We start from the raw sequence: 25746 nt of genomic DNA on the forward strand, positions 1-25746 counted from the left end.
TAGCAAGAAATTAAATTCTAGCAAAATCAATTTAAGACAATAGAAGAAAAGATTAGCTTATTACATAGTAGAGCCAGACCAGAGCCTGACCCGGCATCTGCAAGGATGCAGATTGGAATAGCCCAAGAAGCAATTAAGATGGGTTTGTTCTTACCACTTTCAAAAGCAAACAAATTTGTACTTATACATGTTTGAATTTGGTGTTTTCTTGACCCTTAAACCTAGTTAGTGAGGTAATTAGCACAATTGAAGTAGGTCAGGTGATGCAATAAACTTTAAATACCTTTCGACCAATCTTCTTTTTCTCTTTTGTTTGAGTTTAGTGGCTTAATTAGATTTACCTTATACCTTATCTGTGGGCTAGGAAGTGCGGTAGAGGGATTACAAGTCAATGTTGCCCAGTATAGCAGTGAAGGAGCTTTAAAGATTCATGTGTCTTGATTTCATTAGAGAAAATGTCAAACTTCAGCCACTATCTTCCTTTTCTGTAAACCAATTGCGCAAAATAGTAAGTCGAGTATGTCAAGGTCATCGAAAATCCTTTATAAGGAACAATAAACACCATTAAGGTTATATTAAATATTATCTGTTCTAAAAGATGAGTAAACAGGGTCATATCTATATTTTTAGCCTTTCTAGTACTCTTATGTACTTCATTGAGAAAGCAATTTCATATCTCTAAGAGCTTTTTGATGCTGGTTATAAAACTCCTCCGACCCTAGAGCATAGCCCCTTTAGTATCTTGATAATGGAACATAAATTTACAATAACAAGAAATTAAATTCCAGTAAAATTAATTTATGGTAAAGAAAGATAAGAAAAGATCGCTTATCAGCATATTGGACTGGCACAAGAAGCAATTAAGATGGGTTTGTTTTATCACTTTGAAAAGCAAACAAATTTATAATTATTTAACCATGTTTGAATGTAGTGTTGTCTTGACCCTTGAACCTAGAATTACCACACCAGAAGTAGGTAAGGCCATGCTATAGGCTTTAAATACCTTTTGACCAATGTTTTTTTTTCTTTTTTGATTCAGTTTAGTGGCTTAATTAGATTTACCTTTATTTAATATTATCTGTTCTAAAAGAAATATAAACACGATCTTATCTATATTTTTAGCCTTTCCAATACTCTATGTACTTAATTGAGAAAGTAGTTTCAAATCTCTAAGTACTTTTCGATGCTGGTTATAAAACACCTCCGACCCTAGAACATAGCGACTCTAAAGTATCTTGATTATGGAACAGAAATTTACAACAACAAAATATTAAATTCCAGCAAAATCAATTTAGGATAAAAAAAGACGTAGAAAATATCAGCTTATTACATGGTAGAGCCAGACCAAATAGAACCTGACTAGACACTGAATCTACAAGGGTGTAGATTGGACTTGCCCAAGAAGCAATTAAGATGGGTTTCTTTCTATCACTTTGAAAATTAAACAAATTTATAATTATTTATGCATGATTGAATTAGTGTTGTCTTGACCCTTAAACCTAGTTAGTGTGGTAATTAGCAAACTAGAAGTAGGTAAAGTCATGCAATAAGCTTTAAATACTTTTCGACCAATTTTCCTTTTTTTTTTTTTGTTTGAGTTTAGTGGGTCAATTAGATTTACCTTATCTTTGGGCTAGAAAGTGTGGTAGAGGGACTACAAGTCAATGTTGCCTTTTGTTAGAGCAGATGTCAAATTTTAGCCACTAGCTTCCTTTTTTGTAAACCAATTTCGCGAAATGGTAAGTCGAGTATGTAAAGGTCACAGAAAATCATTTCTAAAGATCAATAAACACCATTAAGTATATTTAGTATTATATGTTTTAAAAGAAAAGTAAACGCGATTATATCTATGTTTTTTAGCCTTTCCCAGTACTCCATGTACTTTAATGAGAAACCAGTTTCATATCTCTGAGTACTTTATGATGTTGGTTAAAAAATTCTTCCGACCCTTGAGCATAGTGACTCTTGAGTATCTTGATGAGATAGAAATTTAAAATAACAAGAAATTAAATTCCAGCAAAATCAATTCATGATAAAGAAAGATAAGAAAATATTAGCTTATTACATAGTACAACCAGATCAGATAGAACCTTACCATATACTGAATCTACAAGGGTGGAGAAACGATTGGCCCATGAATCAATTAAGATAGATTTGCTTTAATCACTTTCAAAAGCAAACAAATTTTATACTTGTTTATGCACGTTTGATTGTAATGTTGTCTTGACCCTTAAGCCTAGTTAGTATAGTCATTAGCACTTTAGAAGTAGGTAAGGTCATGCAATAAGCTTTAAAATAAGGGAAAAGTTTATATAAAGCCAAGGCTCTAAACAATCAAATTCGAACCTACCTCAAAAATTTCACTAGAAGAAGTTATTTTGATGCTCAAATATCCTCAAATGATCATCTCGATATCAAGATGCATGGACATAAGAAAAAATAGATTTCAAGATATGAAAATAGTGTATTTTGTAACGCATTTTTGGACCGTCAATTTTCAAGATTTTCAAGTTTTCATAGATCTTTCGATCTACACTATTTTTGAAGTTTTAAATTATAAATTAAGATGAAAATATATTTTAAGGCTATCAAAAAGATTTCTAGTATTGAAACCACATTTCTTGACACTATTTGAAGGTATGCTCTATTTTGATTGTTTAGAGCCTAGGCTCTATTTACCCTTTAAATAACTTTTGACCAATTTTCGTTTTTTTCTTTTTGTTTGAGTTTAGCGGGTTAACTAGATTTACTTTATCTTCGGGCTAGCAAGTGGGGTAGAGGGACTACAAATCAGTGTTGCCTATTATAATGGTGAATGAGCTTTCAAGACGCATGTGCCTTGATATCATTAGAGCAAATGTCAAATTTTAGCCATTTGCTTTCATGTTTGTAAGCCGATTTCACGAAATAGTAAGTCATGTAAAGGTCAAAGAAAACCATTTCTAAAGAACAATAAACAATATTAAGGTTATATTTAATATTATCTGTTCTAAAAGAAAAGTAAACACGACCATTAGCATTATTTAATATACATTAATATTGATACCATGTCAAATCTTCTGCACGATTATGTTAAGGGGGTTTTATAAAGTGAACATATATGCCAAAAGGGGCGACTAGTGGAGGGCTACATCTTAGGCACATAATTGCCTAAGCATTAAGCAAAAGGGTTACAACTTAACCCAAGTTATCAATGCTTAATTGCTTATGGTATTTGGTGGGGGGTTAAGATACATTTGCAGGCAAGGGTTTGAGTGCAGCTAAAAAGGATGGGTAAAAGTGGATCGTCCTTAAATTTAATAGAAAAAAGAAAAAAAGAAAAGCTGATCCTTTCTTTTATCAATTCTTGGATTCCCCAAGTAATCCGGAGTTACATGACCATCGACAGAGGATGTCAATGTCATGCCTCGACTACAATGATATGTTAAAAAATTTATGGAAACTTGTTTCAAGGAAGGATCACATTTCTACATATGCAGTCCATAAAGTGTAAAGCATCCATCTTAAATATAGATGCAAGTAGGTGTTCCCTTTAAAAACAATAGAAACTAAAAATCCAAATGTTTTCTTATTAGAATTGTTATTTCTGATTTTTAAAATTTATTTATTTATTCATATTGATGATCTCCATGTTAAAGATTACATATACTTAAAAATTAAGTCTTAAAATCCATCTCAAAAATAGATTTATTAAGAGGCCCGCATTTCTACATATACGAGCTTGCCGCATAGAAACCGGGTCCAAAATTTATTAAGAAATAGTAGTTTATGTGTTGGGAGATGCAGATTAATATTTGCATCCCTTGAGGCATAAAACTCTCAAAGAAAAAGATAAAATCAATAGCTTAATTTTTTTCCTTTTCAAAAATATAATTTTTAGTTTTTTTAAACTCTTTTCTTCTTTTTTAAACATTAATGATCTCCATGTTAGGATCGTATGTTTCTTAAAAATCAGGTTCAAATTTCTTTAAAAAGTGAACTATTGAGGGGGCCCGTATATCTACGTGAGTCCTGGGACATATAGAAGCCGTGTACAATTTATAAATATTAAATAGGATATATAAAATGGAACTAAAATCCATAGAGGGTGCGGCTTGTACAATTTAAACAAGGGAACTTGCAAATACCCCCAACTAGACCTTTCTCGACAACCTGCCCTTAATTAAGTTCTTTTTACAATTTTTACCCCCAAAATATACTTTTCTTGCAAATACCTCCCCAAGTCAAACAAAAAAAAAACCAAAATACCCTCCACAAAATTAAAACACCTCTTTCCCGGCAATGGGCTTCTAAAAAAATTGGGGTCGGGCACTTTATTTAGTTGGTCTGACAAAATGTTCCAAGAAAACTTAGGGGTCTGGCAATTCTTAAAGGCAGTTCAACACAAATGTTCCTGTAAAATAAGGGGGTCTGGGGTATTTTACATGCTGTTCGACACACTTTGATTCTCGCATATTTCGCGTCCGGCATAACCATGTGCCAGTTAGCACTTTATTCTCTCGGTCAGGCACTTTTTTCTCTTGGTCTGACACTTTTTTCTCTCGGTCTGGCATAACCACGTCCTGTTCCCGAATTTTATTCTGACACTTTTTCCTCTCGATCTGGCATAACTATGTCCAGGTCTGGCACTTTAGATATTGGCCTAAGGCTGTCTTCACGCAAGTCTGACACTTGTTTCTCTCGGTCCGACACTATGTTCGTGAGTCCATGTCATGTCTAGCCCAACATAATTTCTTTTGTACGGGACAAGTTATTTTTGTCAAAAAAAATATGACTTTTTTGACTTAGGGATATTTATAAAGAAAGTTAATTTTGGGGTAAAAATTGTGAAAAAGAACTTGGTTGGGAAGAAGTTATCTTGAAAGTCAGCTTTTAGGGGGGTTTTGTAATTTTACCTTTAAACAATCTAAATTAGGTGAAGATATTGTTTCAATGCTGAAAATCTTTATGGTCGTGAAAAAAAGCTACTTTCATCATCAATTATGGATTTTAAAGATTAAAAAATGATTTAGATTGAGCGTATCTATGAATGCTTGAAAATCTAAAAAATTAATGATCTAGATAATACATCACAAAATGCCGTTTGAGGTGAGCCTTATTTCTATAGTATAAGCTTGGCACCTTATATAAATTTACTCTATACATAAAACTCAATCGTGGCACTATTTTTTGCTGACTTAAGCGTGAATTATAAGAGTGATATTTGAAGCCCACAAGGGGTATGAAGTCCCCAAATTTCAGCCCTAAGATCATATTCGATCACTTGTATGATCCATTTACAAGTTTAGCAAAAGGTCACCATAAGTATTATGCATTTATTTATTTATTGAATTTTCTGTTCAAAAAGAGCTTTGGCGAGCCTTGGGCCTTATTATTTTGAGGACCTGTCCCGAAAACAAACTTTGGAGGTCTGCTTCGACAACATGTACATGCTTTTCACTGTTTGTTTTTAGGCAGCTTGACCTTTTTTGTATATATGTTTTTCATAGCCGATTTTTCACTGTAAATCCATAAATATTTCGGTTTCGTCAAGAAAATTTAAATCTACATTGACCTAGGCTTCATTTTTGGCTAAATTCTAGATTTTGTTTGCTGATTGATAGCTAGAACATGTATTTCTTTATGGATTTTTAACTTTATATTTAAAAAAAGTAGAAATTATTTAAAAATGAGAAAAATGTCATTTCTTTATTTAGGCTTTGCTATGTTGGTAATTTTCAAAATCAGTTTTTTCCATTTTATTCATGTTGTGATTTTTCATGACCTTTCTTTATCAATTGATTTAATATTTTCTATTCCTTTTTTTTTACTCGTCTTTGGGGTTTTGCTATATTTGTGACTACAATATAGCTTTGGCTATTTTTGGCCATGTTTCTAATTTTTAATGCAACATTGAGAGTTTATAATATATTTTTGGATATATTCGGCATTGTTTCTAATTTATGATGCAAAATTAAAAAATATTACTCTATTTTTTGATGCGTTTTTAATTCTAATACAAAATAAAAAATTTATAGTATATTTCTAGCTTTGTTTGGCTTTGTTCTAATTTTTAGTATATTTCTATTTTTGGCCATGTTTCTAATTTTTAATGCAACATTGAGAGTTTATAATATATTTTTGGATATATTCGGCATTGTTTCTAATTTATGATGCAAAATTAAAAAATATTACTCTATTTTTTGATGCGTTTTTAATTCTAATACAAAATAAAAAATTTATAGTATATTTCTAGCTTTGTTTGGCTTTGTTCTAATTTTTAGTATATTTCTATTTTTGGCCATGTTTCTAATTTTTAATGCAACATTGAGAGTTTATAATATATTTTTGGATATATTCGGCATTGTTTCTAATTTATGATGCAAAATTAAAAAATATTACTCTATTTTTTGATGCGTTTTTAATTCTAATACAAAATAAAAAATTTATAGTATATTTCTAGCTTTGTTTGGCTTTGTTCCTAATTTATAATGCAAATATGAAAATATTACTATGTTTGGTTACGTTTCTAATTTATAATACTAATTTAAAATATTAATTTATGTTTTGTTATGTTTCTAATCTTTAATGCAAATTTAAAAATTTATAATACATTTTTGTCTATGTTTGGTTATCTTTCTTATTTCAAATGCAAACACACACACATATATATATATATATATATATATATATATATTCATCTGCCTGATGAGATCTACATCATGCCGGATGACCATCATGTTGACCACAACACCCACCCACACACACGCAAAAACTCCCCAGGTCCAATTAAGTCTAGAGCCACCCATTAGCTGTACATGTAGTTTGAGTCGCATGCGACACGAACCACATTACAGCAAATGGATGCCTCAGATTGAGCTGCCACTTGGTGGAGGGCAATTACAACCTGAACTCTATAAATTGACCTTTTTCATGTCATTGAATACTTAAGAACTTGTGTTGTAACCCTACTCTGCCTCTTTCTCCGCTTAACCCCAAGAAATCTTAGGTCTATCTCTAAGCTCTAGGACCATGGAATATCTCTATACTTCAATAAAACCCTAGTCTCTAGTTTAGTCTATGGTACACCCTTAAATGGAAGCTAGTCCATCGCATCCAATCGAAAGTCCGAACTCTATGAAAAAGGAGAAGGTCACGACCAGGCCTCAACTTTGGGGTGTTGGGCTCATTAGCCTGTCTTGATCAAGTAGATCATTCACTCTCATTTCATTCAAATTTCTTTGCACTACATGCATAATAGTAGTCCCTTTTAAATCCAAATATTTTGATGTGGTTTTGATGAACCTGTAGCCAACACGATTTGTTGACCACAACCATAAAGGACACAGTCGTAAAGCTGCTAGTCCGTGGTCCGTAATTTGAAAGAACCCCTTTCTCTACCTCTTTTTTAAATTTTGGTTTATTTTGTATACAAATCTGTGTAAAGGAAGCTTTAATCTCTCTCCTTTACTTGTTTGCATGTAAACAAGTTATCGCCATTTGGATATTGGGATATCGATATGTTCTCAAATTGATGTGGGTTCAAGTAATTAGGTTCATGTTCTCCTCTTTGATTGTAACTAACATTTCCTCACGCATGGAAATGTGCTCGAAGAAGAAATCTAGATAGCACACATGTTTAAGAGTTTAAGAAATCTAGATAGCACACATCTTAAACTCTTAAACATGTGTGCTATCTAGATTTCTTCTTCAAGCACATTTCAATGTGTGAGGAGAACTAATTCATATCAAGGTCATGGAATGGGCGAAATATTGCATAGAGAGATTTGAACAAGATGAAATAAAGTGGATTAAACCTTTGATGGAAATAGAATAAATTTTTTCCTATAGAATTTTCCTTACTTCAGGCATCGATAAGAAACGTAAGCAACATTTATGAACCACTAAACCCTTAAATTTTTACATATGAATAAACAAGGACCATTGCTAGGAAGTCCAGCAATCATCAGGTTCCAGTCAGTTTTCAAGTCCCTGTGCACCTGTAAATTCTTTGATTGTCACTTCAGACCTTTTGCATGAACTCTTTATCCTTTTTTAGTGAAGTGGTGGGAACTACATGACAATGGCGCTTGCCACCTTTAGAGTATTGGAAGCAAGGTGTCCAGCCACACATATTCCATTATGGCATGTGAGCAGATCTGAATTATATTATGCTCGATCCACACATACCGAGGGAACATAGGTTGGTTGTTGCCAAACTTCACAAATTGGACCTATATCGACAATTTGAACTCTTGAAAGTGGTAATTAGGGAGGGAAATTGTGGATTATGATGTTTCTAGAGGATCCAGCTAAAACGTTGGCAGTGGAAGTGGCAGAACTATAGAGGTACCAAAAGAAAAGAGGGAGTGCATCAATGATGAAGGAGATAATGGTAGGAATCAAGAGGCACAAGTTGGAGGAAGTACACAAGTTGAGGGAGAAGCAAAAGGTTGCAGAGCAAGGAGGTGATCATGGATGATAAGAACACTAAAATGGATGAAGTTGCAGATGGGCATTGTGATTGAGCAGGAGGAATATGATGGGTTGAGCATTAGGTGTAGACTAGCCTTGGGAACTTTATCATAGGAGGGGCTACCTAGGTTACCAAAGTGACTTACTAATTCCTCAACTGTTATGGACATGGATGGAATGGTGAGACCAGGATGACCTTGAGCCAATGTGTTGTTCGCATTGGCATTAGATTTTGAATAATTTTACTTGCTTATTTGTAATTTTGAAACTTGAATGTTCCTATGGGACTCATTATTGCTTTTGTAATTTCATATAGAATTTTAGCAAATAGAACTCTTCAAGTAATTTTCTATTGTTTTCATCAACATACATAATGATTTATGACAATTTTCGTATCTTAATATTAGTTATTTCTTGCTTTTTTGTATTGACCTTTTAGTGTGTTAATGGTATTTAAGGCCAAATTGACTGAACCAATAATTCAGGCCTATGGACCATCCTAGAGCCAGTTCTGGCTTTTAAATCCTAGTGACTAAACTTCTAAAGAAGTCTCTTGCAGCATGTAAATAGTTCTAGTGAAAGTTTCACACTTGCAGAAATGTGCCAACCATTCTGTCACCAGTTGAAGTGTTAGTAATATCTTTGACTCTTCCTTTGAGATGTTTGAAAACCTTGAAGTTTTGCAGGCAAATAATATCATGAGCATTGTCTGATGCTACCAACTTCAAGCATATCATTTATGAAACTGGCAATGTCCAAAAGTTTAGGTTCAGACTGGGCCAGGGTTGAATTCTAGTTGACCCAATTATGCGGACGGGTGCGGCCAACAAAAAGGTCACCTTTCCTTGGCCCAACACAACTCGAATAAGGTATATAGGATCCGAAGTTTAGGTTCACACTGGGCCAGGGTTGAATTCTAGTTGACCCAATTATGCAGTCGGGTGCGGCCGACAAAAACGGTCACCTTTCCTTGGCCCAACCCAACTCGAATAAGATATATAGGATCCGAGACCAGAAAGTAATTCATCTTTTGAGCTGCTTTGGTCAACTTGACCCTGACCCGAACCCTGCCCTTTCTTATTGTTTTAGACCAAACCTACCTGGGCAGAACCCTGATAGGCCCTAATCTAAACTGTTGAGATCATCTATTCGCATGAGAAGACCAAATTGTCCCTTATAATAAAATATGTCCATATTCAAAAGGAAAACAGTTTATATAAGGTCACAACCTTAAATTGTAGGATTATAGCTGCACCTCAAAAATCTATTAAAAAGTGTTGTTTTGATGTTGAAAAACCCTCTAATTGATTTCAGGTCCCAAAAATAGTGTATCTTGCAACATATTATCTAGTCTGTTCATTTTCAAGATTTTCATGTGTTTATAGATGTACTTGATTTGACCCATTTTTGGAGTTTAAAAATTCAAAATTAGAGATGAAAATGGATTATAAATCCATCCTAACAATTTTTACACCAAAATTATATCTTATGATAAAATTTGGGGGTGCATCTTATTTGGATTGTTTAAATTTGCAACCTTATGTAAACCACACCTTATACAAAATAAGTTCAGAAGTGTACTATATTATTAAGCCATATTTAAGGGGCGGATTTATGTCACAAGAATAAAATGGGATCCTATCTCTAGAGGCAATATAGGGCAGTTTCCCAAAAATTAGAGGGAGCTTACAACTAATTATTTAGGGATATATTTACAAAGTGTGATAGATGGAGAGGGAAATATTTCATGAGATGTCCTTTTCCATAAGTATCTCCCTCCTCCAATAATTTATGGGCAATTTTTACAAAAAATCCATAAATCCTTTGCAACACAGTCCTTATATCCTTAATTCCTTCTCGGATGCGGACTTCCTGCTATTCCGACTAGGCAACCACAGCCATGGAAGGAGCACCATGCAAATGACCGTTGGTTTCCATGGACATTAGACTAATGGGCAATTAAGGTCACTTCAGCATATCAAATAGTATGCTACAAGTATCACGATACACGTGAACCGAGAGCTCACCATTTAGGAAAGGAGGAAAGGTTTGATCAGCGTATTGATTAGTTTGGGAAAGTGAATGGTTTGTTCTCAGTGAAATCAGTCTGTCCCTAGTTGTTACTCTTTCATGATCGCATTAGATGGTCCAATGATGAGTTGTACGTAATTTGGAAGTATCCTATCCCTCCCAAAATTCAGGCATTCTTATGAATAGCTTTACAAGTCTAACTATTGACAATCTGCTCAACTGCGGTAAAATTCTACCACTTGATGTGCAAATGAGCTCAGGAGACTCCAAATCATCTATTCCTCCAATTTTTCTTTCATATTTGAGAGTAGGCTTTTAGGAAATTGACATTTTGCTTATGCTTCCAGAGCATCCGATAAACATCATTAATCACTTGAATTTTGTTGGACTTCCTTTCAAAGGACAGATTATTGAGCAATTATTTGAGAGCTATGGCGTGAAAGAATAGAAAAGACCTTTGAGGGCGTTCAGCTGGACTTAAAGGCTATCAAGTATAAAGTCCTCCAATCTCTTTAAAATTGGTACTCTATAACCAAAGAAGGCAAGGGAGTTTCTGGGGTGAATATATTGCTTAATCTGAATAATCTTGTCTTTAATTGTGTATCTAAAAGCCCCTACAAAAACTTTTCAAACTTAATTTTGATGGGAGCTCATTTAAAAACCCAAGATTAACAAATATTGGAGGTGTCCTAAAGAATTATAAAGGTTCCATCGTCTTTTTTTATGCAGGTCCTTACAGAACGGTGATGGCAAATTACACTGAGCTCTCCTGACAACTGTATGGTTGGGAGCTATTCCTAAAAGAAAGGTTTTGCGGGTTCACTTATTGTTGTAAGTGATTCCCTAAACTCCGGTGCAATACAGAGCATAGGGTGCCTCGTCCCTTCATCCTATTTGGTTAAAAATCTTCGATCTTTATGCCTCTACTTCTTTTACAGTTTCCTTTACCCACGTTTGCCATGAGGGCAATGGTAGACTCAAGCAAAATGTTGGGTGTGCGTAACTTCCTTTATTGGTGTTGATGAGATGATCTCTGTTTTGTACTTTGCCGCCTTTGAAATAACTATATTAAAGCCTTTGAACTTTTTTAAGTTCATGTTCCTCTCGCTTTTGAAATAATCATCCAAGTTTTATTTTAATTATTTGAAGCTGGCTACATGAATCATGTTCCTCTATTTTTCTCTATCAAAGGTCATACCCTCTGTAAGATCAAAATGTCACTACATATTTTCTCAATACTTCAGTGTTCTAAAAATCGACAGGTTGACTGGGGACCAGTGGGGTACTGAGCCAATACTCGCATGGAGTCCAACGAGTTTCCAAGGACACTTTTTTTAAACTACAGAAATTAAAAATTTTAATTTTCTATTTTTATTATTTTTCCAACTAATAGTCCATACAAATTTGGACAAAAATTATCCTCTTAGCTTCGAAAATTCATTCTTTCCGTCCAAATTTTCATTTGGGCAAGGCAAAGTTTCTCATAAAATCTTGTCATTTTTAAGCCCTAAGAGCTAACCCGCCCTAAGAGCTAACCCGCTTTATGCAATCTCTCACTCATTTCTCAACCAAATCGTCTGCCATTTGATTCAAAATGTTTCATAACAAGTAAAACAAAAGAAATCAAGAGTCCAACTTCTAGTGGTTTCTTTTAATAAATATTCTTCGATTTTACTCTCATTTTTTTCATCAATTTTATTTAAATTTGTTCCAAAATGTATTACATTGATCTGTAAATGGCCTAAGTATTTTTTTTAATTCCAACCATAAATCTGTAACATCATTTATTTATTACAGCATTTTTATTTTAATTTGATTTTTATATATACCTCCTGCTATCTGAAAGCATTTTCAATCTTTTTTCCTTATTTTTCTCTATATTATCTATGTTTTGTTTCTTTGAAAAAATTATCAAAACACACCTGACCTTCCAAAAGAATTTATCATTTACCTATTTCCAACTATCCAACTCGACGGTCATGTGCATTCTAATCACTAATTTGGTATACATGGGAAAGACGTTAAACGTGCATTCTAATCACTAATTTGGTATACATGGGAAAGACGTTAAACGGTTATGTACATTCTAATCACTAATTTGGTATACATGGGAAAGACGTTAAATATTTGGTCTCTTATATATATTTTAGGGAATAGTATAAATAAAACTCAAGACCACGCTTTATATGCAATTTACCACTAACTTAGCTTTTTTTCACTTTTTCCTCTAAAACAAACTTTCTATGTAAATACTCCCAAAAGAAAAAATTCATTTTTAGATGAAAATGCCCTTCCCTTATACAAAAAATATATGCAAATACTCCCAAATGGAAAATTTCAATTTTTTTAGATGCAAATGCCCTTTTTATATACAAAAAAAACATTTTCGCCACGACTTTTGGACCCAAACCAGAAGTATTGGACTTTTGGACCCAAGCCAGACTGCCTAAGTATTGCCAGACCCAAGCCAAACCGCCCTAATTATTGCTAGACTGTCGGACCTTTACATAGTAAAAGAACCCTCGAATCAAGTAACATCTACTGCCCTCGAATCAAGTAACTGAATCAAGTAACATCTACTGTCTTGTCGGACTGCACCTAGAATCAATAACATCTACTGCCTAAGGGACCGCGCCTTGTCGGACTGCGCCTAGAATCAGTAACATCTACAGCCGAACCGTCCTTTGCAACTGCCTAAGGGACCGCGCCTAGAATCAGTAACATCTAATATACAACCGCACTGCCAGAACTTTGTACAACCGCACCGCCAGAACTTTATACAACCGCACTGCCAGAACTTTATACAACCGCAATGCCAGAACCCGTAATGGGATAGAGGAGAACCGCAGTGCCAGAACCCTTGATGGGAACTTTATACAACCGCAGTGCCAGAACCCTCAACCCTTGATGGGAACTCTATACAACGGCAGTGCCTGGGATAGAGGAGAACCGCAGTGCCAAAACCTTTGATGGGCTAGAGGAAAGAGACCCATGGAGAAGGCAGCGCCAGAACCATACTGCCGGAACCCTTGATGGGATAGAGGAGAGACGCATAGAGACGGCAGTGCCAGAACCCTCGATGGGATAGAGGCCCACACTTTATACAACTGCTGTACCAAAACTTTATACAACCACAGTGCCAGAACCCTTGATGGGAAAGAGGAGAGAGACGCATGGAGACCGCCCTGCCATGGGATAGAGGAAAGCTCAGAACGTTTGATGGGATAGAGGAAAGCTCCCCATGCCCGCACTGTGGGAGCCCGTATTTTGGTGGGATAGAGGAGAGAGAGACATGGGTAAAAATAAAAATAAATTAATATAAATTAGTTTTTTTTTTTTTTTTCTTTTTAAAATTGAGAGTATTTACATAAAAAGTGTATTTTGAGAAAAAAATAAAAAATGAGAGAAAAAGTTGGGTTGAAAGTAAATTGCTTAAAAATGTAGTCTTCAAATTTTTTTTGTAATTTTTTCCATACTTTAATAAATTTTCATTAATTTTTTTTTAAATGAATGATTCGGCCAATCCAACTCGGCAACTAAGCCGTTTCCATTCGGAAGGTTGTTACCCAACCGACCCACCTGTTCAATTTTTAAAACACCGTACGAGACACTCGGTTCAGGGCGAAAGGTGTCTCTTTCCAACGTCCCTCTTACAAATCAAGCTGATCAACCCAAAAAAAATAGGTCTGGGTTTTTCTCTTTTCGCCTTGGTTTATTGCAAGACAACCTGCTTTACCTCTAAGCAGCAAAATTTGGTCCCAAGTCCAAGAGAAAAGTGTGAGACTTGAACCATGGACGAATCTGTTGTGTGCGTGAGAGAGATGAGAGCTGGAACACAAATAGAAAGAATCAACCAACTTTGACTTGCATTTTCTTGATGAACTGCATTCAAGCACCAGAAAAGAAAAGAAAAATACAAAAAAACGAAAAGAAAACAAACACAACAGGTAAACCTAGTTTCTGCAGTCAATAGGACCCACAAAACCCTAGTATCTGTTTACACTGGCACTAAACCCATGTAAACAGGCATCATACAATCATCAATAATTATAAATGAAAAAGACTTATCTAGACTTTAGACCCATCTCAAAGGCCCAGCTAAACCCACAAACATAAGCTAGAGGAAGCCACCTCCCGTCCAAGAAGACTCAGATTTCCCATGCTTGTCAGAACTGCCTTTGGTTGAAGCTTCAAAGAAATCATTGTGGTCTTCGTCTTTCACATCGTCCCAACCTGCCCAACCATCCCCACCTCCTTGTGCCCCTTTATCATCCTTTACTTTATCCTCTTTTCTACCCCAATCATCCCATGAGTATGAAGATTCACTTCTATCATAACCATTCTTCTGATTATGATCCGAACCTTTACTATTTTCCTCGCTGAAAGCATGATAATAGCCACCATTTCCCTCACCAGAGTACCCATTGTGGTTTTGGTGATTATCTGAGAACTTGGTAATTCCTTCTTTTGTGTATTCCTCCACCTTTTGGGATGCAATGGCCATGACCCCTCTCATTAACCCCCATGTCTTCTGCCCAATCTCGGTAGTCTTGGACGCAACCACTGACACAGTCTCGTTAACCTTGTGATCATAGCCCCCTTCTCTCACCTGCGGCAAAGGTTTTTGGATGCCACGAGCAAAGGAGTGAGACACAGTTCAACAGGATGATAGTATCATTATTAAGATAATTCTTCATGTAATAACAGGATATCAATAATAGTTTGGAAACAAGCCATTACAGATATGATCCAAAGACTCCTTAAGAAGGATCAACAAATAAAATAGTAATATTTGCAGGATAAGCAAATGGCGAGGACTTGATACGGAAAAGAAAAACAGAAACCAAATCCAACAGTGAGAAGCTGAGTGACATGTCAGATTTTTGCACCAAGTGAATTATACACCAAAAATTTTCATCAAAAAAATAAATCAAAAATCAATTTGATTTCCCCTATTCCAAAGCATGTTGAGACCATGTTTTTTAAGGTTTTGATACAAATTGAAATTAGTTGTGATACAAATGCTAGTTCTCTCCAAGCTCCTTCATAGTGTGATAGTAATGCACACTTCCCAGAACTCGTGGTGGAGCCCATAAAAGCATCCCTCTAAAGAAAGTTGCAGACAAAACCGATATAGACTCTTCCACTTCAAAGTACTCCAGCCATTCCTTTGAATGTAGCCTCCAAGGAACCAGGGTATTGAATCCTCATAGCAATGTTCGTGGAGAATGTAATACTGTTGAGGACAAGGTTATGGCTGATTATGAATCTGCCCCTCTAAATGTGATGGAAGCAACTGAGGAGTGCTTATATGGCATACTTTATAAGAAGCACAAGGGACACCTTCCCTAACAAGCACCCCTCAAACAATGCCCTCTATTTTCAGAAATCTGACCAGCACTTCCATACATGAATTATGATAGCTTTCACAATGTTATTAAAAAAATAATAATGAAATCTTTTCACAAATATAAATGAACCAAGAGAACAAATTTTTTAAAATGGTTATCCAAAAATTACATGAGTAGCACCAACTCAAGAACCTCACATGCAACAAAGATAAACACAAACAGAACATGCTGCAAGAACCTCTTAAAATCTATGGAAAGATTACATGTAAGAACCAGTAAGGGAGATTTAATGAGCAAATCAACCGATGGAAGTGCATCATAGGTTCACTAACTCAATGTAGCTTCAGCTCAAAACAAGAAGGAGATTTAATGAGCTAAATAACCAATAGGAGTGCGCCATAAGTTCATTAACTCAATGTAGCTTCAGCTCAAAACAGAAAGGAACTTCATCACACACAAGGACCCTCAAGAAAATAAAGATCCTTGTTTTTTCTTTCTTTGTTTTGATGACAAGCAGCTACAAGAGTGTTGAGGAAGAACTTCAACAGTACTAAAACGAACACTACAACAGTATCTGAGAGACATATTCCAATGGCTTTATAGAAATTGCCATTTTACAAAACCATAATCATATATAGAAAGACATAAGAAGGATATGTATAGCAAGAAACAACAAGAACCAATTATATCACAGAAAAAAGAAATTATTTGTAAACAAGAAGTTGGGAGTCAGAGTGCAAACATGAAAAAGTCGCATTCTTCAAAAAACTAGAAGAAACGGTACAGAACTTCAGCCAAATGAGAACCACAGCATGCTCTTCTTTAAAAATATCAAAGGTAACAGGTTGAGTGCAAATGGATTAAAAAAATAAAGTAGTCTTCTTTATTTGTTTGAACTGCAACCAGGACAATAATGATGAAAACAGTAATTACTTATAGCAAGAAAATCAGTAGACGATGAAAGCTACAGAAAGATCTTGCTTTCACACAGTCTGTCCATCAAATGTCCATTACAGGTCTACATATAGTGTACCACTGCCAAAAACAGAAATAGATTCTTGCAAGCAGTGTTTAGAAACTCGGGCAAGTCCGACTCGGACTAGCCCAAGTAACTCCAAGCCGACACCTTCACAGTTCCAGATGATCTGACTTGGATGATCCATGTCTCAATCAATTCTGATTGAGTCCTGACAGAGTCTCTCCAGGTCCCTTAAAAACCAATGATTTGTGTCTGAGTCTCGACCAGTCAGACTCAGGACTCAACTAGCTGACTAGAACCGGCCCGACTCAACTAGCTGACTAGAACCGGCCCCCTACCCAGTTTCATGCCCAGTTTTATTTTTTTAAGCACTGCTTCTAAGTAGGGCAAGGAATGAGGATCTTTAGGTGTTTAGTAGATACCAACGAATAGCCCATGTGCTGCACGATGCTCTTGCCAAGAAGAAATATTTTATTAAAATATTTAATAATGATAGGATTCGTAGGAATGAATATTTCATTTTATTTTTATTTTTAAATCAAACAATGTTTTTTGATGGATAATTTTAGATCATTCAAAATTACTTATCTAGTTGGTTACTTTCTAACCTAATTTTTACCTGATTTCTCATATTTAATTTATTTCCTAAATTCCAACTATTTGCTAATTTTTCTAATGCACACAGTTATTGCTATTTTTGATGGATAATTTAGATCATTTAAAATTACTTATCTAGTTGGTTACTTTCTTATCGAATTTTTACCTGATTTCTCATATTTAATTTATTTCCTAAATTCCAACTATTTGCTAATTTTTCTAATGAACACAGTTATTGCTACTTTATTGAGATAAATACCTAATTGGTTCGATAAGAATTCTTATTCTCACTAAATAGAGTTTAGAGAGAGAGATTTTATTAATATTAAACAGAACAAGTTCACAGTCCAAGCTATGCATGAGAGAAGGGGGGTGTTACGTATTTTAGGAATAACATTTTCTTCCTTGGAGTCCCATTTTTTTGAGTCTATAGATTGAAATTCCATAAAAAGAAATATAAATTTAATAAAGAAGTGAACCCCCCTTTTTGTGCAACTGGATTCAGGTTGCGTCTAGCAACCCAAATATGGACACACTCGCAGGAATGCTATTTTAACTCGATAGAGAATGGCAAGAGTAATTTTAAGAAGATGAGGCATACATGACCTCAGAGGGAGGAGAGATTTTGCAAAAATGGGAGGAAAGCAATTCACGAAGAAAAAAATTTGAAAATGACATTCTTATTTTTTTCCCCTTCTAAATATGGATTAGAGAGAACCTAGTGAAATATGCAGAAATACATAAGTCACCCCACTGACCACCAGTTATAATTCCAGAGTGTTAGTCATTGCTTCCAAGTAGTCAATTCAAGTTTCCCATGATGAATGGTTGTGTTTTATACATAGTTGTTAGGATCGGGAGCTGGAATGGTACAGGGATCGAAATCGGGAGAGAGGGATCGTGAAATGCTAGAAGATCCCTATGGTTGGAAACGCTATTCGTACAATGCACATGTTAGGGATTGAAATCCCCAAATGTTAGGGATCGAGATTCCAACCTTTTGGGGATCTATATCCCAACCTTTTAGGATCTTGATCCCAACTTTTTAGGGATTTTGTTACCAACCTTAAAGTGTATGATAATCTAAGATTATGTATACTCATTAAAGTTGGTGTCTCATTATTGATAGCAAGCAAGCAATAGTTGTGTTGCTAATTGGCTATAAACAAATGAAATCATCAGTTTGGTTGTTGTCTTGGCCTTCAAGGTTGAGATCGAATTCCTAACACCAGGAATCGAGATCCCAAATTTTAAAAATCGAAATCCCTGAGAGATCCATTCCTGAAGTGACAGAATCAAGATCCTAGAAGGGGTTGCCTACCAAAGTAGGAGATCCCGGTAACTATGGTTTTATACAAACACCTTCAACTCTTCCCAAGGGTAGACATCACTGATCAAAATGACAGGGCTTTCAACAAATTCATAGTTGACAACATAGTTATGATCATGGGGATCGAATAAGTTCCAGGATCATGACTATTACCGATTGCATGACAAGTAGGAAGATACCCATAGCAGAGATCACAGTCAATACTCCTTGAAAATCTAGGGATCTCGATCCCAATATGTGGGGAGCTTGATCCAAATTGAATCGGAATACATAAATCATGTTCCACCATTCCACTCTATCAAAGGCCATGACCTCAGTCAGACCATAAGTCATCGTATCTCTTCTCACTATTTCCATCTATGTCTTTTTGGGCCTCTTGCCCTTTTAGAGCCTTCCACTTGAACCAAATCATCCCTCCTTACCTTATCAATATTGTTCTAGCTCAATTTCCTATATATAACTATATAATATACACTATATATTGTATGGAATAGACTATGGCATTACACCACACTTCTAGACTATATCTTACCGCTAAACCAGATACTATACCACAATGCTATGCTATACTATGCAGTTATATACAGTTATACTATATTACAATGCTAGGGAATATGGATTCCTTGTAACTCAAAATCTCAATTACTGGTACAAAGGCGAAGGACCAAGAATCCAAAGTTTAAAATTGCAGAGTAGAGAGATTCCCATCCCTGGAGCACAAAAGTGAGATTATGGAGTGGAATCGATCCCTAAGCTGGAAGATCCCGGTAACTGTGGTTGACATTGGCAAATTGCTGATGTGCTTCAATGATTTACACACTCAATGCTCGATCACGAGTAGCCATACCATCATCTCTTTCGTTTCTTCTCACGATTTAAACTAGACTTGAGGTAAGACAAGAGAAGGGTCAGTCCAATCCAATTTATACAAAAATCCTTTCTTGCCTATATACACATTATTCTCATGACATTGGTTTTACATCTACCAACAAGGGTGCCAACCAGCATAGAACAAGAGATACAGAAATGGAAATGGAAATAGAGAAAGAGGGACAAATGCAAGCAACGGACCATAGAGAAGGGGGCCCTAATGGGTTGTTTTTCTTTGTTTTGTGTTTTGCGGGGGGGATGATAGGCGCAACAAAGAGAACAAGAACAAATCCCACCAGTCGGACTGAGCAAACATGATTTGGGGTCGGCTATATGAATCATGTTTCTACATTCTTCTCTATCAAGGGGCATACCCTCAGTAAGACTAAAAGTTCCTATATCTTTTCTCACTACTTCTATCCATGTCCTTTTGGGCCTTCCCCTTGCCTTTTTAGGCTAGATCCAGTCTAATCTTCAAAATATTTGGTCTTTATTTCTTTTCTTCCTTGTGCTATCCATAGAAAATAAATAAATCAAAGAAAAAATTCAAGCCAACAACCAAGTGACTATGTGATTTAAGGAGAGTAAGATTTGCAGTGATACTTTAAAATAAAGGTGGTCTAATACAGCAATACAACCTCATTAAGAACAGGGTTTTAAGATGACTAGTTATAGGTGGCTAGCAATATCGAGCGTCGAATGAAAGCCAAAAGTTATGATTGCCTGTGAAGCGAGCCAAAGAAAAGTTATAAGGCTACGAGAAAAAGGGACAAGGAATTTCTAAGAGACATGTAGATGGGTGTAGAAACAGCGAATGACTAGGTGAACATCAACTGTGGAGTAGGCTATGCCAAGAATATTCCCTTTTCTTGAAAGAAAAGTTAATGATTCTAGTCAGTATTTTAAAACTCAGCGACTTGGGAGCAGACATCACTTAGATCAGGAAGGATCCCAGTTTTGGTTCAAAATCTTAGGACTCAATCGTGTCTCCCCAAGTAATCGTCCCTACTGTGCTATTTTAGCAAAGGCTCGACAAAGTCTTGGTGAGAAACATCCGCATAGGACTGCTAAGTCAGGCTTGGTACCCAAACAAGTCAAGCCTAAGTCTGTGTTTTTAATCACTGATTCCAGTAAATGTAGTGAATGCCATGAGTAATAGTTAGCCTATTGATCCAAGAATTCAAGGAGTTTGAACCATCTTACCTTGGGGGACTGTAGGGAGGAAGATAGTGGGGGACCTAGTACAAGAAGGCTCTGACTATGACTGTGCTTTGAGAATAGCCCTTGAAGTGTTATTCTACTAAACAATTTCTAGGATAGCTAAATGTTTCCTTCCAGATTGGAATCTGAAGACACGGGCTGAAGGAATAAACCGAGAAAAGTAATAAACTAAATGGGACTGCTGAGAAGCCAAGTAATCCAAAAAAATTTATCATATGTACACGTTAATTGAAATTGAGTATTAGTATGCATAAATATGGTCATAAACAATTAAAGGAGAAGGTCATCCAGCAAATTGTTGTGAGACGGCATCATTAAATGAAAGGACCAAGTCCCTGCTCCCAAGGTTGAAAATGGGATATAATTCCCCCATCAATTAGCTAGATTGTGGCATATGGAATCGTAGGTTCATTTTTTTCGATAGTTTGTAGTTTTGGTGTTTTACAACTGGCTGTAACATTGATTTAGGGTTACTCTAGGTAACATACCAACATATCTTTCATTTTCATTTAAAAAAGCATTATCCATCCAAGTAATAATACTAGGGTCAATTTTTCAAATCCAACCCAAAGTCAATATCATCTAACATTTCCAATTAGTATGTAACTGTGTGTTTCAAAGCATAAGATCACTTTTCTTTTCTTATCAGTAAGCTTAACATCACCTATCAGTTTCTAAATCATGTTAATAATTCATAAATAATAAGAAAATAGGCAGCAACACTGGGATCAGAACATGTGAGTATGCATAGATTTTGTGCACTTGGATGATGATTCCTAGTCGTTCTTAAACAAAGCACTTTCTTGTACTGCCTTCTCGAGGACTGTTTGTAATATCACCATCAGTCATAACTCAATTAATCTGTATTGCATTCCCAGTAAATTCCAAACGCAGCAACAAAATCAACTCAATGATGGCAGAATGAACAACAATATGAACAAAACGTTCATTAAGTTTATAACAAACAGGAACCGAGAAAATTCATAAAATAAAGATAACAGGAGAATGACAATCTAAAACAAAATTATCAAGTAGTTACAGAATTACTGGGTTAACCTTAGCTCTAGAAATGCTTAGACATCATTTTTCATTTCAATGTATTTATGGCAATGCCATCTTAAGCAAGTAGTTCCTTTCTCACATAATTTCCCATATACATTCTCAATTTGGCAAACACACAATAACATTGTGCAATACTTCCAATACAATGTTCAATAAGCGACAGGCTCAACAGAGTGGAGAATTTACCAAGGATTTTTTTAATTCTTTTCCTTTTGAATTGGTTTTTCCTCTTCTTTTATGTTCCACAAGCACAAGGGAAAATGAAAAACTAGTTGAAAACTTGAACAACTAGTTGAAAACTTGAAAAACTAGTTGCAAACTCAAAACATTAAATTTAAGGGATCATATCTAAATATTTCGAGACAAGAAACTTTTGCTTCCCTTCTTGCAGTAAGACTAGGTTTGATGTTTGTATTTCATCTGTTAGTACTCTAGAAATGTAACAAAGATGGACACCAACAGCAAAGCCAGTTTGGAAATTTCAATTTTAACTTAAATATAAATAGGTCTCAAACAATGATATTCAAAATACAAGCATAGGCCCTTCGTTGTACCAGCATTTAAATCTATGATGCAATTATGATCACAGCAAAGAGAAAAGAAACAAAAACAGTCATATTATAAAACACACATAATGAAAGGAAACAAATGAGGATTACCTTAGAAGTGAGCTCCTTCGTTCCTGCTTGAACTACATTAGCTGCAGACTGTGCAGCAGAAGCTGCAACAACTGAGAGACGACCAAATCCCTAGAGAACCAACAAACTGTTTCCATGAATATACAATGTACAGTGAAAATATATCTAAAGACAATAAATGGATTCTTAATAAATTATTTCCTAAAGTCAAGTAGAACTAGAGTAAAAATAAAGCTGAAGGAAACAAAAGAAACCTTCGCGTAGTCAAAGAAACAAAAAGACTAGCAGAAAGTTAAAGTACTTGATGAAAAGGTATAACTTCACTACCTAACTACTACATAACTACTACAGATGGTAACATAAACTAAAGAAATAAACAAATGCAGGACAGCCCTACCAATAAAATGAGGTGTTCAAGGAACAACAAAGATATTCATTCTTCCAAAAAGTTCCGTATAATCCAAAAGGAGAGCTACGTTAAGCAGCCGTTTCTGGATTTCTCAGATACCCTTAATTCACTCATCAGACAAACGTCTAATTATGGATGAGAAAAAAACGTTGAAAAGGATTCAAAGTTTCAAACAGTAAATACAAGTCATTTGTTTATGAAAGTCTAGTGAAAGTTCACCTTGTATACCATAGGTGATAATTGATGCCCCATATGTCGTCGTTTCTTCATAAATTAAAATGAATAGATGACATAAAAATGTAAATAGAAAGAAAAGTGATATCCGTACTCAGTTCAAAAGAGTACCATTTCTTATATCAAAAAAAATATTGCCAACTCCAGACTCCATTCCAATTACAAACAAAATGCATAATAATCTGAAGTGAATAAAAATTACATAAAAAAAATAGCATCCATAAGTTGAATTAAATCAACCAAACAACAAGAAAAACCAACCACAAACCCTTCCATGTCCCAATCAACAAATATCTACATTCAATTCCAACCTTGCATACAAAACTTCAAAACAAAGCAATCAAGAAAAGCCCAAAATTAGAATAGCACAAAAAATATTGATTCTTCCAAAAAGTTCTGTAATCCAAAAGGAGAGCTACGTTAAGCAGTCGTTTCTGGATTTCTCAGATACCCTTAATTCACTCATGAGACAAACGTCAAATTCTAGATGAGAAAAAACCTTGAAAAGGATTCAAAGTTTCAAACAGTAAAGACAAGTCATTTGTTTATGAAATTCTAGTGAAAGTTCACCTTGTATACCAGAGAAGATAATTGATGCCCCATACCACGTTGTTTCTTCATAAATTAAAACAAATACATGACATAAAAATGTAAATAGAAAGAAAAGTGATATCCATAAGAGTAATATTTACGCTCTAATTCGTTGGCTTCTTAGTATATTAAAAAAATATTGCCAACTCTCGACTTCATTCCAATTACAAACAAAATGCATAACAATCCTAAGTGAATAAAATCAGATAAAAAAATAGCATCAATAAATTGAATTAAATCAAACAAACAACAAGAAAAACCAAGCACAAACCCTTCCAAGTCCCAATCAACAAATGTTGTTCAATTGCAACCATGCTTACAAAACTTCAAAACAAAGCAATCAAGAAAAGCTCAAAATTAGAACAGTGCAAAAAAGAAAAAAGAATTAAGAAGTAAAAAACAAACACACACACCCCAAATATCCTCACCTGAGACATAACCGAAACTGTGTCCCTCAAAACATCACCTTGCGGATTATAGCTATTCCTCTGAGGCTGCCTACCACCATCAGATCCAAAACCAACATACTTCCCCCCTTGCGAGGGTGGTATACCGTCTGGCCTTGACTCATTCTCCGTCATTTTTCTCGCAAAAAAACTCTCTTTACTCGCAGCTGAAGCCTCAAGCTGTGATCTTGTATAAATATCATCAGATGACCTCGATCTCGTAGGCCCACTCCCTCCACCGCCATACCTAAAATCACTTTCAGATTGATTCCTCCTCATGTCTGATCGATTATCGACACCATTATCCCAACTACCCCAATCACCATCAGAATTCATGCCCGATTTCTTCGAGTTACCAGCTAAAGGTGGCTTTTTTGCCATTGATTCTTTGACAACAGGTGGATCCTTCCATGCCTTACCTTCTGCTAAAGCTTGGACCCTATCCCTGTAAATGCTCGCTGCATTGCTGTTGTACTTGGGGATTATATCTGTTTCTTTAGGGATACCATATTGAGCGAGAAAGTTGTTGAATTTGTCATTACCTCCGATCTCCATTTTCTTGAGCTGGATCTCCGACCAGGCATCCATAGTTACAGATCGGACAAAACTTATGTGAACGCCAAGTCCTCTGTGTTTCCCTGAGCATTCGAGACACATGAAGATTCCATAGGAGACAGAGGCCCATTGGGGGTTCTTCTGAGAGCAATCGACACAGATCTTGTTCCCTGGTTGAGATTGCAGGCCCCTGAGCATTCTAGAGGCCGCCATTCTAGACTGAGAAAGCCAAATAGAAGATTTCAGAAAAGAGAGGTGAGGACCTGAATTCAAAGATATAGAAAGAGGAGAGATGAAAACCCTGTTTCCAAATATAGAAAAAGGAAGAGAGAAAATAATGGAGAATGAAAGGGTAGAGAGAGGAGAGAGGAGTAAGAGAGCGATGGAAACCCTAATTGTAGAGATATAAAAGAAAGGCGCGGGGAATTGAGAGAATTACCTTGGATCAATGGAGATGGAGTGGATTTCTAGGATTTTTTGGTTATGGTTGAGGGCGATCCAGCTCCCGTTGAGGAGAGAGAGAAGGGGGGAAGCGCAGGAGCCTTCCAACGCCCTTCTCTCGGAACTTGATTGAATGGAAATGTAAGAGAGAGAAAGAGATAAATGAAAGCGTAAGTACGTATGCCGTGAGTATACAGTATGGTCTATGGATGACGCGGAATTAAAGATGGGGTGCATCGGATGTATCTGGGCCGTTCATTTTAGTGACATATATTAGTTTGATGTCTCTTATTGAAATGTTTGTCCGTGTACAATTAAAAATTCAGCACCGACGCCGCCATTTTACTTTTTGTTGCAGGACATCGCGGTGCATCTATTACAGGAAAATTCTCTAGTCGATATTTTTATTTTGGATGTAGTATTTATTTAAAAGGCCTAGGCTTTATAGAAACAAAATAGACCCTCACCTTAAATCCTAGTCTGGAGAGTACTTTCGGCAACTCAAATCTCTAGGATGCTCTAAAATCAATTTCCAAC

General features: G+C 35.6%; 1 protein-coding gene and 1 long non-coding RNA gene across 5 annotated transcripts; both read right to left on the minus strand.

Annotated features, from left to right (window-relative positions):
- Nucleotides 1–12938: 12938 nt before the first annotated feature.
- LOC148780797 (uncharacterized) lies at nt 12939–14315 on the minus strand. Its single transcript, XR_016061403.1, has 2 exons — nt 14222–14315; nt 12939–13670 (listed from the first exon to the last, which is right to left on the minus strand). It is a non-coding gene; the product is annotated as an uncharacterized LOC148780797 (long non-coding RNA).
- Nucleotides 14316–14327: 12 nt separating this feature from the next.
- Nucleotides 14328–25340, minus strand: LOC18436330 (ADP-ribosylation factor GTPase-activating protein AGD7). Of its 4 annotated transcripts, none has more exons than XM_006845975.4 (4): nt 25208–25340; nt 24196–24987; nt 22555–22644; nt 14328–15094 (listed from the first exon to the last, which is right to left on the minus strand). In XM_006845975.4, the coding sequence occupies exons 2-4, from the start codon at nt 24979–24981 to the stop codon at nt 14603–14605; spliced, it is 1368 nt and encodes a 455-aa protein (XP_006846038.1). In that variant the 5' UTR covers nt 24982–24987; nt 25208–25340; the 3' UTR covers nt 14328–14602. The 4 variants fall into 4 exon arrangements, with proteins under 4 accessions (XP_006846038.1, XP_088730758.1, XP_011624052.1 ...); XM_088874632.1 differs by having other exon boundaries at nt 22555–22660; XM_011625750.3 differs by having other exon boundaries at nt 24196–25031.
- Between the last annotated feature and the right edge of the window lie 406 nt (nt 25341–25746).

This window comes from Amborella trichopoda, chromosome 8 (assembly GCF_054954075.1).
Source record: "Amborella trichopoda isolate Santa Cruz 75 chromosome 8, AtrichopodaSantaCruz75HAP2 v2.0, whole genome shotgun sequence".
Taxonomy (NCBI): domain Eukaryota; kingdom Viridiplantae; phylum Streptophyta; class Magnoliopsida; order Amborellales; family Amborellaceae; genus Amborella; species Amborella trichopoda.